The sequence below is a fragment of the Synchiropus splendidus genome, chromosome 11 (assembly GCF_027744825.2).
Source record: "Synchiropus splendidus isolate RoL2022-P1 chromosome 11, RoL_Sspl_1.0, whole genome shotgun sequence".
Lineage (NCBI taxonomy): Eukaryota > Metazoa > Chordata > Actinopteri > Syngnathiformes > Callionymidae > Synchiropus > Synchiropus splendidus.
The window spans coordinates 7586858-7600531 of NC_071344.1; the positions used below are offsets into that span (position 1 = coordinate 7586858).

General features: G+C 42.7%; 2 protein-coding genes across 2 annotated transcripts; both read right to left on the minus strand.

Annotated features, from left to right (window-relative positions):
• Positions 1-1819: 1819 nt before the first annotated feature.
• Positions 1820-3039, minus strand: cd40lg (CD40 ligand). The gene is made up of 4 exons (XM_053879204.1): positions 2747-3039; positions 2501-2540; positions 2362-2430; positions 1820-2293 (listed from the first exon to the last, which is right to left on the minus strand). Exons 1-4 carry the CDS (start codon positions 2945-2947, stop codon positions 1914-1916), a joined length of 690 nt encoding a protein of 229 aa, XP_053735179.1. The 5' UTR covers positions 2948-3039; the 3' UTR covers positions 1820-1913.
• An 883-nt stretch (positions 3040-3922) lies between these two features.
• On the minus strand, positions 3923-8348 carry tmtops3a (teleost multiple tissue opsin 3a). Its single transcript, XM_053879202.1, has 4 exons — positions 7976-8348; positions 6762-7090; positions 4272-4505; positions 3923-4168 (listed from the first exon to the last, which is right to left on the minus strand). Exons 1-4 carry the CDS (start codon positions 8346-8348, stop codon positions 3947-3949), a joined length of 1158 nt encoding a protein of 385 aa, XP_053735177.1. The 3' UTR covers positions 3923-3946.
• Positions 8349-13674: the final 5326 nt, after the last annotated feature.

The following is a 13674-nucleotide window of genomic DNA, read 5'->3' on the forward strand; positions in this document are numbered from 1 at the left end:
GAGTGACTGTCCTCGAACGCCTCTGCAGCTCGACACACTCACAGTTTCCACGAATGTTAAACCCACAGCGGCGGCGCGATGACAAGTGTGAAACATGCAGCCGCTTTTTTAGTGTGCAGTGCACTTCTGCTTGAGTTAGCAAGAAGAAGAATGAGTACTTCTACTTAAGCTGATGCAAGGTTCTCTTGCTTGAGCTTATCCAAAGTTCGATGTCCGACCAGGGGCCATTATTGTGAGCGATTTGAAGCATCCAGCCGATGCCTGCACCATCATTCCCAATATGCCCGACTCACTCACATCTCCATGCTTCCTTCGTCCTTGTTACTTTGTCAATTGACACCTTATTCTTTTTTTTTTTTCTTCTTCTTCACAGACTTGCTTTCATCAAATATATGATGCAGGATATATGCAATTATGCAAAAAAAAAAAATGTTGACTAGCTCAGAGCAGCCGCCATATGTGTATATATATATATGTGTATGTGTGTGTGTGTATACATTAAGATTTTTTTTCATTTTCATTGTTTTGATCATAATAAAACTGTAATTATATAATCAATTATTAATTAAAATACTAAAATACTTAAGACTTTTTTTCTCTTACACTGTGCATTGTTTTGATTTATGAGGACGATATCTCTACTGTATTCAAGGTTATGTAAATGACATTGAAGTTATTGTATTTTCCTTGTGTCCTTTAATATTTAATTATTATTATTATATTTATTATTGTATTTCTGTTCATATGATTTCATTTTTAGTTTAGAATATTTATTAGAATGATACAGATAAATATGAGGTTACAATATATACATAATTTTCTGAGATATTTTTCCATTTTCTGTTTTATTTAATTTTTTGTGAGTCACCTGACTGTCCTCAGATGTTCAAGTGGCTCCATAACTGAGGCTCTGTGACTTGCGAGAGCAGCTGTCAGTTTTCAGCGAGACTGAAGTGAGACTTCACTCTTCGTCAACACTAAAAAGTGTGAACAAATGAGGACGATCTTGTGGAAACTGCAAGGACACGCACACTGTGAGAGTGGTTTCTGAGTGGAGATAAGACTGAGACTCAGGTGATAAAAACATATCAGCAACAAGCGAACAAATATGGCCGCGACTTGTCTGTCCGGACTGTCGTTTCAAGAAAAGTCATGGATTCAGCTGAATGCTTTTGCTGTGTCAGCATTCTCATCCCACACGTTTCACCTCCTGCTGGTTTGACGACAGATTGTTTTCTTGAGAACTGGTAGCTTCGTGCTACCTTTCGCTGTGTCATGTGGTTGTTCGTGACTAGAAATGGCTCTGATTCGTGCTGCGGTTTCTTTGCGCCTGCCGAAATGTCAAACCGAGGTAAGAACGAGTTCAGCTGTACAGTGAACATGCCATGTCGAGAGACGACTAGCGCCTTCACACCGAGACTACGCTGCCCATATTGACGTCTATGTGGACGTCTAAGGTGCTGCACTGTTTCCTGGGTGTGTAAGGACAATGTTTTCACTTTTCCCCAGGGTGAACTGCCAGTGCAACTGTTATCAATAGTTAGCAATAGTTGTCAAAAAAGTCCAGATTCAATGGTTTGTGTCGTGGTGTAAACACGGGCCAAAGTCACAGTCAAAAGGAAAAATCTAGTTTTTCACTTGAAATAGTTGCATGAATATGACTTTACCTGAAGTGTCGCGCTTGTTGGGCGGTACCTTGCTGACGTCATCGAACAGAACGGAGGAGAACCAAGTGGACGGGAGGTAGGTCTGGAACCACCATGAAGTTACTCCAAAAAACAATGGATCTCCTCACATTGAATCAAAGGACTTCCACCAGGTTAATTTATTTCATGATACAAGTATTACTCGATAGCTACACGCCTCAATATTTGCAATAAATAAAGGTCCATACGATCTCCCACTCCATGGTGCTACAGTTTGAACATCCCAAAAGTCGTGGCTCTTTTCTCGTAGCACACGAGGAGGGGGGTTTCCACCCAGAGGCTCAGCTGGTCTCCATTCTCCAACTTAAGTATCTGTCCCTGCGTGGCCGTGCATGTTTGAGGGAAAGGGTGAGGCCCAAGGTGGGCCTGGCTCAGGCTGCAGGAGGCCACCATCACCATCTCCTCCCTGGGCCCGCTCTTCCGCAGCCTCACGATGCTGTTCAGGGAACATTTGGAGTCAGCTTTGGAGAAGGTCACTTTGGAGTAGACGTAGTACAATCCCGACTGCTTGATGGTCAACCAGCCGTCCTCTTGGCAGTCGACGTGTTTGCATTGGGAATCATCTAAGTTCCAGGTCAGAGCACTTGCTGAGGAGGAATTGGAAGTTTAGAATCTCCAAAGTGCGAGAGACTCAGGCACATTCTTACATTCTTACCAGTTTTATTTTGAGATCGCTTAACCGCCATGAAAGCGTTGGCTTTGCCTAAAACTAGGCGAGGAGGATCTGCCGAAAGAGAACCATCAAGTGAGATCATTCAAAGTTGTTCGCTCTTGTGAGGGAGCATTAAACATACCTTCACCTGTCCTCCTGAGAGTCTGCTCTCCCTGCTGGGGCTGAAGAAGAGAGGACTATTTAGCTACGCATTCATTACGTCCTGCATGAACTGAATGTATTATTTACGACCATATAGTGCTAAAATAACGGAAATAATCTCATGGCATTTTATGATACTGAAGAGGGAAGAGTTTGCATAGCTTGAATCCAGTGAATCACAGACTCGTACTAAGTTCAGTTAAACAAATAAATATTGAAAATGTACCTTTCTGGATGTGACATAGAAGTACATGAATCCTGCGACCGACAAAAACAAGTGCAGCAGCACCACTCCCACCAAGAAGTGTACCAAGGGCTTGCGTGGTCCATGTGTCGGCAGCTGTGTCGGTATGAGGACCGGTTGTTTTCGGTGGGTCCGTGGAGGCAGCGGTGGAGCCGCCACGCTGGTCTGGTAGGTGTTGATCATGTCTGCAGGTGGATGGAGGAAGCAAGAGAGACCTGCTCTCTGTGGCCTCCTTAGCCCATATGACACTCAGCTGCTGCGCACTGCAGAGTTTGCTTACCAGTTCCTGACTTGCTTTTTTTTTTTTTTTTTTTTTTCTGTTGGTTTGTCATGTGAACATGGGACTAGGAACATGCACTTTCATTTAAGTCATTCATTTATACTCAAGGCTTATGGGTCAGTCAGCTCAAGTTACAAGACTGAGTCTGATTTTAAGCTTTAAAGCTTTATTTCTTTTGTGAACTACATCCTTAGAGGCTGCTCTTTCACCTCTATTGATGTGCACCTGTCGCTCTGATATGTCGGGTTATTACCTATGGATTATCTCTAAGAAACATCTCTGAAACCTCCACCTGGATTCCATCCAACCAGCTGCCTCACTGTGGCCAAGACTGCAGGGTAATTTGGAATTCTATACCAGTGTGTTTGAGGGTCACTTGGAGCATCAATGTTCCTTAGTGGAGCTCAAGCACCAGCTCTTTTTCTAGCCCCTCTACACCTTTTTGCCTCCTTAAATTCTGAAGAAGAAGATGCAAAAGAAAAGGAAGACGGAGTATATTATTTGTTTTTGTTTTACGAGAGGCGCCCTTTTCCCGGCTTTAGAAAGTGCCCTTTTTCCACCAGTGCTTTTTCTTCCTCCTTAAATTCTGAAGATGATACAGAAGAAAATGAAAAAGACGGATTATATAATTCATTTTGTTTTACGAGAGGTTCCCCTTTATCCAGGCAGATGCTCATTCAAAACTCAGTTAAATTTCCTTTCATAGTTTGGAAATATGCACTGAATGAAGACTTGCTCTCTTGTTCATGAGGCTGTATTGAGTTTACACAGCAGCCGAACAACGCACAACAAGTCATGGTTCACTCGCAGACTAATAAACGATGTGCAAAATACAAAATGTCACAAAGAATTTACAGAGTTAAAAAAAAAGGCTCATCATGTTCATCCAAAAAGCAGAGGAATCATGGCGAGAGGTGGACGACCAGAGTGTGTCGCTCATTCAGCTGACTCATCAGGACCCCGTCTCTCGACGTGCTGAGGTTCTGAGGCGAAGAACTAAGAGAAGCTTGTTGGTGGCCACGGAAGAAGCCTGATAAAGGGGTTCTCTGGGTCGGCGGCTCCGCTCCCGGCTCTGGCTCGGACTCTCCTTGGCATCTCACCAAGGCCACCAAACATCGATAAAACTGGGGAGACAAAGTCTGTTAGCTGGCATTAGAAACCATCCTGGAGTCAATGGCGCGTCATGAACAAGCCACAGTCTCATGCACTACTGTTTGTCGCCCTCACCTGGTTGTTGAAGAACATGTACAGGACAGGGTTAATGACGGTGCTGAACTTGGCCAAGATGGAGGGCACCACGCTGGCCTTGCCCGTCATGAGGCCCGAGCTTCCGAACGTGGCGATCAGCGCCATGATGCCGTAGGGCAGCCAGCAGAGCATGTAGCAGGACACCATGGACAGGACCATGGCCAGGATGTGCTGCTCTCTCCGCTGCGCTGTCAGCACGTTGATCTTTCCCACCTGGACACATGCCGCGATTACTGCTTTCAAAACATCAGCGTGTTAGTTTGACACGCCTCGGTCATCGACACAACCCGCCAGAGCCTTTTAAAATACATCAATACCCGCCACCTCCTTGCATTACCTGTACTGACAACACAAACTCTGCCTGTTCTGCTGAGAACCTCAGTCCCCTCAGAAGAGCGAGGAAGTGTGGTCAAGGTTTACCCGCTTGGTAACGCTTTAGATTAGGCAACATATTTCACCATAAATAGCCAACGTATTCATGCGTGTATTAGCAACATATTAGCCTGTAATGAAACCTTAAAAATACCAGCTTGCCTCCCTCGCAGCCAGACTATATTTCGCCCTGAAATTGACCCTGAAAGTTCACTCTAAACAGCACAATAATTACTGATTATTAACAAGTGAATAAGCAGGTAATAAGCTTATTAATACTTAATATGTGACCCATTCTCACCGTATAATTCTTAAGTAAATTCTTAAGACTTATTGTCATTATCATAAGTTAATTCTTTAGGTTAGCCTCAATGCTTTACATCAAATGAAACAACAATAATAATAATAACAACAAAGTGAAACAATATTCACGTAATTTGTAACTGTATTTTTAAATTCATTTTTTTGCTCCTCTACTTCTTTTTGCTCCTTTTTATTGTTATGACTGAATTATGACTTTGGGATTTTACCTCATTATTTTTTATTATTTTAATGGTGAAAAAATAATCATGAAGCACATATAAACTTTCTTCCGCAGTGCACCAGTTGCAGGTGCACCACCTCATACCATGTGATGTCATAACCAAAGCATCCATTGAGAAGGAGACTAAATGAGTTAAGCTCAGTTAAAAACGCAGGATTTATTCTTTTTATTTTATGCATTCCTTCATTTATTTTTTGAGAGCATTTTCCTGAATAATTGTCGACGGCCACATAAAAAGACTCGTGGCTACGATTAAGCCCCCGGACCTTGAGTTTGACACTGGTGCTATAGGTCTCTATATTATCACATGTATTCCATGATACAAGCCCAACAAATGTTGATGTGTGTGAATGTACGCCGCTCTTCCAGCGAAGAATCCATACGCTTGATTGCCGGAGCTCTATAAAACGCCAAAGGTGGCGATGACTGATTCATGGCACATTCATCTGTAAAGCAATCAAGTCTTGGGGAAAAAAAAAATCCTTCCAGGTCTTGACTCCCCCGGCTGATCAAAGATTCAAAAATAGACACGCTTGTGCAATAGCGGTAACCCGTGGCAACAAGATGCTCCGGCAGCCTATAAATACGCCTTTGGTGATTCATTGATAACAACTGTAAAGTGTGCAAAGAGGCAAATTAACCGTCATTTGTCTGGCTCATGACTTCCTCCTCCGTCACGTCAGCGGGGGAGAACTTTGCCCTCAAGACTCCAATGAGGCTGCAAAACCTCCTGAAGAAGTCAGAGATCTGCTGGGGCGCAGGATTACACAATCACTCACAAGAGAGACGCGCACCATGCCGGAGCCAAGAACGGAAACTGATTTTGGCAAGCGTCCACATCTGCGAAAATGCAGGCAGGAAGAAAGAGAAAGGAGGAAATATCACAGGAAATTCTCCACAGAATTGCTTCCCAGCCATGGAGGGTTGAGGGCAGGTCCATACCAGGTCACGCCAGGGTCAAACCAACAACCCTTCGCTCACATGTGGGGAGCATTTACGGTGGAAAAGAGAGGCTTTAAATGTTCAAAAACATGAGTCACACTAGACTCTGGTGGCTGCTCACTCGCTGTAGTGGATGCCTTTGAACTATCGGGGTAAATTATGATGTATTTGAGGAATAATTTTTAGAAATATGGTCAATAATTGTGAGGTATACAGATAGAACACACAAATAGCCATGAATATTCAAGGAAACAAATATTGTAATTTCATCCAGTTATTGTGAAATTGATATTGAAATAAAAAAAAAGACACAAACACGACTAAGAGTAGAAAATATTCTTTAAAAAAAGTATTGTTTTTACAGCTAAATATATTACAGTGATTTATTGAAACATTTTAATGGATTGTGACCTTACTTTTTGATAAAGATATTTCTGTGTACTTTACTGTCTACTTTCTTAACTTAAAAAAAAAATGTTCATAACATTTGGTATTTAAAATATGCATATTCATGATTATATATTTTTTTCCTTGTTTCAGTTTGTTATGTAATAATAATCACCTTTTGAATCTTCATTTTTCTGTTTTTTTTTTTCAAAATTTCCACTCACCCGCCTGATCTCAAACAGGATCCGTCCATAAGAGTAGACCATGAGAAGAAGAGGCAGCAGGAGGCAGAAGATGAAGAGACACAGCACGTAGGAGACGTTGGTGGGTGAGCGCAGGTGCCACTGGACCGAGCAGGTGGTGCCGGGGCCCTCTGGCCCGTAGTTGCTCCAACCCAGTAGAGGAGGAAGGGTCCAGAAGAGTGAGTAGAGCCAGGAGCCAGCGACACAGAGCCAGGCCTTTCTGAAGTCCGTCATGTCAACCCTGGAGGACTGTAGCACCGTGACGTAGCGCTCGTAAGACAGGACCGACAGGGACACCAGAGACACGATACCTGCGGCACCACAGACATCATATGCCTTAAATGAAGTCAAGGGTCTGCGTGATGTCTTTCCTTCTTTCTTTCTTTTTCATGGAACAATAACATACCAACAAGATCAGTTTAACTATCTTTTTGCTGTTTCATTTCACGTTGACTGTGAGTTCTAGTTCTACTCCCTTGTGGTTTTCTTGCTCACCTGGAGGATCCTGGCACAGAGTGAAGGTGCATTCCATTCTAAATATTGTGTTTAAACAGTCATTTAATCCAGGACTGAGCGTTAAAAACAGGCTCCATTCAACAGGTGTATTGTGCATTTCCCAGATACATGATATCCTCTATCACACTCCGGTGCTCTGCTGCAACCGTTGGACATTGAAATCGACCACATCACATTTCAGCACAAGCAGACGTGAGCTGTCTTCTGTTGATCACTTTTAAGATTGTGTTACCATCAGTCTAAGCTTCCCTCCCACTTCAATAGTGAGTGATGTGTTTTCAATATTTTTTACATTTCCTATCTGAATTTTCATTCACTCTAGGACTCATGGGTCTGCCCCGTGACCCCCACCCAAGTAAGCATCACTGTATAAAATGCTACTTTCCCTTGTTAGATCCAATTAAATAAAAAAAATGCAAACTGAATTTCTTCATAAAACTCACATTTTTGACTGGCAATACTTGCGCTACACTTGTATATTTGATACCTCATATTTATTTATATCATTTTAGTCTACTTATGTTCCCAGAGCAGAAATGAATAAACAAATGTGACATTTCTGCCTGCTATTCACAAAGATATACATCAATAAAGTCATTTAAATGATCCAAATGAGCATCATCCGACCGTCAGATTTGAAGCTCAATTCAACAGGTCAATGAGAAGTCGCGTGTTCTTACCAAAGAGGGAGTTGGCGAACCCGTACCACTTGCAACCGTCCTCCCCGATCAGCCAGCGTCCGTGCAGACTGGCCGCGAAGCTGAACGGAGTCCCGAAGACGCAGACCAGCACGTCGCTGAGGCTGATGTTGAGCAGGATCAGGTTGATGGGGGTCCACAGGGAGCGGAACTTTGCAAACACCAGCAAAGTCAGCAAGTTGTTCAGGATCCCCGCAACCAGAATGAAGCCGAGACATACTGCGACCACCGTGTGTCCCGTGCGGCTGAGTCCGGCGACCGCGTGCGCCGCCTCGGAGTCCCGCGGGGACGCGTCGGTGGAGGTGACGGAGCTGTCTGTGGTGCTGAAGTTGGAGGCGCCGACGAAGACCACCATAGCAGAGGAAGGAGCAGCGAGTCCTGCAGGAGCCAGATGGAGCAGATTTTATACCCTGACCCATTGTGATGAGCGCCCCCCACCCACCCACTCCATGTCTGCTCTCACACGCCGCTTTCTTTCTTCTGGTCCGCTATGTTAATGAGTGCGTTTGATCACATACATTTGAATTCTAATTCCTCTCCAGGTCCAAAGACACATTCAAGCACCGACACAGGACGTGAGTTTTTTTTCAATGAACAACATTATTTGAAACTGAAAACAACGCAATAAATAAATGAATAAATGAATGTATGTATGTATAAAACCACGAAAAACATTGAAAATGTTTTGTGCTGATTTATTTCCAGGATCTGATTCTGTTTCCTTCTGCGGACACCGGAGAACACGCCATATTCCCAGATGCCTAGCATGAAAGCACCTTGGAGAAGTCCAACCAAATGAACAGTTATACCTGTATTTTTTTTTCTTTCACTTCTTCCCCAATTGTTCAAGCATTTGTTTTAGACAGAGACAATTATTCAATAACACTTTGTATACACTGGAATATTATCTTCAGTGTATTTTTGTTGAAATTCTACTTTTAAATGTAAATATTAAACCTATTATTTTATTTGCATCCTCCTATTTGCATTGTCTCATTCAGAAAAAATAAAAATAAAAATAGATAAATAAATAATAACTACTAATACTACTACTAATAATAATTGATTTATATATAATTTTTTATAATGTTCTCAAAGTGCTTTACAGATAAAGCTCTTTGGATACATTCATATTTTTGACTTTTTTTTCAGTGAAACAAAACACTACTATTAGGTGGCAGAAGTAGAACTAGTATCAGTGAAGTAGTAGAAGCCATGGTAAAATTAGACGAACCTGTTGAAATATGTGCAGAAGCACTTCGATAGTTATGGAATACATGCGATATACAAAGGCCTATAGCACCTGTGTCAAACTCACGGTCCGGGGGCCTAACCGTAGCTGCTGAGTCTTTTTACGTGGCCGTCGACAATTATTCAGGAAAATTAATGTGGAAACCGCTGTCGAAAAAGACATGAAAGAATACATAAAATAAAAAATGTATTTAATCTCCATATGTTGACTCATAGTCACCAGTCAGATATGCACAACAAAGAGTAGAAATGTCAACAACTTCCAAACAATGAAATCAGGAGCCAGGAAACAGATTTGTGTATCTGAAAGAGTATTTCTTGTGATAAGCATTGATCCAGACAGTGTAAGAGGATAATGTATCTATTTCAAAAGTAGCCATGTACTCTAACATTTGCCTCCAATAATTGTTACTGGCTGACAACATGGGCTGTTTACATTCCTCAATTTGTGACATGAAGAAGTAACACCCAATGATTATTGTATTTAAACTATAGTTTTTTGGCAGGAAAACATTTTTGAGGTTACTAGCACTACAATCCTATCAAGTATACATTGGTTTCATCCTCAGAATTTCCACTGAATTTTTCAGTCTGATATTTTTTATTGCTGTCACACGCTGACATTCCTGCCACCAAACAAGGCTCGTTGTTTTTGAAAAGCAGATGCTGAAGGGTGGAAGTGTAGAGCTTTTGTATGAGGAAGCAGGTCTGGGTCAGTCCTCACAGCATGGCCCAGCATGGCCCAGCAGGCCCAGCGGGCAGTGCTCTCCTGCTGAACCCAGCTGTAACCAGAGCGGACGAGAGGCCCCAGTCTGCCACTGAAAACTAACAGGGCTGATTTCCATACGTTTTTTTTGTCAAGGGTGCTGCTTCTCTCTGGAGGGATCGTTGTGTGTGTGAAAATCCTAAAATACACAGACCAGGCCGCCCACCTCTTTTCCACGCTCGCTGTGAATGTTCTTCATTTGGGTTTTTGGTTTGTGAGTCTGTCCCAGTGCCTCAGTGCGTCCAACTATGTGAATGAATATAGAGATGAACACGCACAGATGAGCCTAATAACCCACAATATGAGCTTCTAATTTTAACTCTTTAATTTATTTCACGCTGCTGGCGGAGGTCTTTGTCTCTGTCTGGTTCTCACTCTGTGTGTTCATGAATCACTCGGGGCCAGTCCACCATCGCACTGTTTGCCAAAGCACTCGTGGTAAATGGCAAACCACGGGAAAGGAAGCTCATATTCCCACACCGTCGTCTATAAACCCCTCATTTCATGCGCGCATCCATGACACAGTCCTTCCTCCTGTGGTCATCTGGTTCGCCGACTGGAGCGAAGAAAGCCAAGTAATTTAGCACAGATGGATCATTTCAGACGCGTGGGAACACCTTCAGCTCAGTAGTTAAGGAACTGGCACTGATGATTCACAGTCTTCATGTAGCTTCAATATAGCAGTTTGCGATGATTGACACCAGCGAGGACAACAGTCTGAGGTCATGACACCAAGGTCATCGGTTTATCCTGAACCAGATTGGCAGAGTAAATTCCAACCTGGTTCCATTTTCATGCTATTGCTTCTTCCATGTACAGTTACTGTTACGGTTCACTTACCTTCCACCAATGCATTTCAGTGATACTTCCAACACAATAAAAAAAACAACTGAATGCCATAGAATGTTTGTTTCTCAGATACGAGTGTTGGGTTGCTTTGTTTGGCGCTGTCTGGATGTCCAGTGCAAGTCCAACTAGGGACCCTAGTGACAGTGCTGTTAGTCAGCTTCCTATTTTTGTTCCGGCCCTTGAGAAGACAGTTAATCCAGTCTAATGAAAAACCTTCTCTTGCAGACAGACAGACACTAACAGGGCCCTTCCAAGAAACTGGTGCGTTGTGTGTCCTGTCCATTTCATGAGCCTTGTAACACGTCAACATGCCTGGCAATGTATTTAAAAGGATCTAAACTGTTAACTGAAGTCTTTGAATGACATCAATGTCATTGTAAATACAGAATATAGAACCTAGTTCAGAGAACATCAAAGTGCAGAAAGAATTTGTAGAAATAGCACAAAACAACACTTATTTAAAATCAAAATATTAATATTAGTTGGGACTGTAATACTTGTTTTTCCTATAATGTATTAAATTATATTTTTACTAGAGATAATCATTGATGCATGTCCCTCTGTTTTACATCCCACACTGTCACGCACACATGTTATGGTGATTGTTTGTAACTTCTTTTAAGTGTTGATATACAAGAGATGACATCGTCCATAGCCTTGCAGGAGCCATGGTCTAAAGCAGGCAGGTAGGTGACATTTATATTAACTCAATAGCACTTATTGTTCGATCCATTTTTTTCTTTTTTTTTCTTTTAGTTAACTATTAATAACATTAATAATTACATTGTTTTCAACCAATGTGCTGAGATGTGAGAGATCATCGGGTGTCCAATATCACTTTATTTATTTATTTTCATCTTATTTTTAAAGCGATACTATTTATTTATTTTTATCAAATAGTATTCCCTCATAGTCAAGTGTCTAAAGCTGCAAATTTTCACAAAATGAAATGAATAGCATTTTTGTTAAAACAGATATATTTAAGCTAACCTACAATTTTAATATCAAAGCGATGACTGAGAATGAAGTGCATCTAGTCTGTAAAAGTATGGAACCGGAGTCACAACAAATAACATTAATACGTATTTGTAGGTCATATGCATCTTATGTAAAGTGATGACTTGATATTTGGCATCTGGTTTGTGGACTGAGCCGACACCTATAGGTACCAATCATCACCTCTTTGTTTTGGACTGTGGATGGAAGCCAGAAAAATAACAGGAATCAAACTGGCAACCTTGTGTAGTTCAAGGCTGCAGCACAAGCCACTGTTCCACCCTTCTTTTTTAAGATTCTTCTTACTGCTAAACTCTGTTCCCCTGAGACTTGAATGAGCTTCCCATTCCACCATGCCATTCCAAGCTTTGACGACTGCCAAACTGTAGACTGCGGTCTTATTATTTGGTGGCAAATTCGTATCTGTGTTTTCAGTTTCTCTGCCGCTGATTTGACATAGAGACTGAATCAGTCCTCATTGTGATAATAAAGCTGCGTGAGTCTATGAACAGCTCATGTCTGTGCCACACGGATCTCTCTCAGTTGTTTACGTTTCCTGTTCGCCGCCATTTGACTGGTCATTTGATTGTTTAAAACCACGATCAGCTGCCAGTGTCCAGGCCTCTCTAACTTTGTCCCCAAACTTTTACCTCTACTTCTAACTCTGCTACTGTCAGAGCTTGGGCGGCTTCACACTGTGGACTCTGTCTCAAGACAAAGCGCGTTCGGCTCAGACGTTCGAGTTGTAAACACAAATGAGAATTTGATCCAGACTGGAGAGCTGCACCTTGTCTCGGGAAACTCTCCACGAGGGGGAGCTTCTCACCTCAGGAAGCTCTGCGCTAAACTAAGTGTACAGGGCGACTCACAGCGCCAGGGTCTGATCGCTGAACATCATTCAAAAATGACTCCTCAAACTCCCAGAACACTGAGGTGTGCAGTCGGGAGCTGCAGGAAAATGGTGCTGGGGAACGCGAGCGCAGCGGTCTGGGACTCGCGATGTGTGCTGGTGTTTGATAACTCACGTGTTTTCACCTTTGTTGGGCTGATAAACACCTAATTTTATTGACAGACAGATTTGCTTAAATGAGTAATGCTCCGCTCTACAGTAACTGTTCTCGCTGCAGCGCAGCTGTCTGCGTGAGGAGGACTGCGAGGAGGAAAGACACTGATTTTCCAGAGTTACTGAAGATCACCAGATTATTCATTGATCGTTTCTGACATCTGGATATGTACTTCACTGACTAAAACCTTCTCGAGTAATCTCTCTCACTCTGTTCAACATGTAGTGAGAGCAGCGTGGATCAATCAAGACGCTACGTATTACGCAGCAGGTTTCCGCTATTTCATTGTAAACTAAACATGACAAGACTCGTCACTGAGAAATAAGGAGGTCAAGCGGGTGGTGGAAAATAGTTTGTCGCGCGGCTATTTTGTGCAGAGCGCCGTCAGCTGAGCAGGAAAAAATCGCCTGAGGCGCAGAGGTGCGAGGCTGCACAGCAGGGGGCGAATCGGACTCAGGCCACCCGAGACGGAACCCGCAGTGTGAAACCGCCCTCTGTCTCCAAACCGTACATCCTAACAGGTCTCATCCAATGACTCTTCTTTCTCCTACACTTCTGTCACAGATCACCTGGTCTCCCTTGATCTCACCCCCCCCCACGACAAATCACTATATCATCCACAAACATCACTGTCCACTGTAAATTGACTCTCACCTTGAATCGTTTCCACTGCTCCCGTATTATTATTACCATCTCACTGTCCTCAGACACGACCTTTAGAACCCTCTGATAGATCGGACTTCCAGATGGAGTTC

Excerpts from the sequence above, each read along its gene's own strand:
- cd40lg (XM_053879204.1), bottom strand. The coding sequence starts at position 2,947 with ATGATCAACACCTACCAGACCAGCGTGGCGGCTCCACCGCTGCCTCCA. Across the intron at positions 2,541-2,746 it reads TCTATGTCACATCCAGAAAG|CCCCAGCAGGGAGAGCAGAC; the intron begins GTACATTTTCAA and ends TCTCTTCTTCAG. Across the intron at positions 2,294-2,361 it reads GCGATCTCAAAATAAAACTG|CAAGTGCTCTGACCTGGAAC; the intron begins GTAAGAATGTAA and ends ATTCCTCCTCAG.
- tmtops3a (XM_053879202.1), bottom strand. The coding sequence starts at position 8,348 with ATGGTGGTCTTCGTCGGCGCCTCCAACTTCAGCACCACAGACAGCTCC. Across the intron at positions 7,091-7,975 it reads GTTCGCCAACTCCCTCTTTG|GTATCGTGTCTCTGGTGTCC; the intron begins GTAAGAACACGC and ends GTGGTGCCGCAG. Across the intron at positions 4,169-4,271 it reads ACATGTTCTTCAACAACCAG|TTTTATCGATGTTTGGTGGC; the intron begins GTGAGGGCGACA and ends TTGTCTCCCCAG.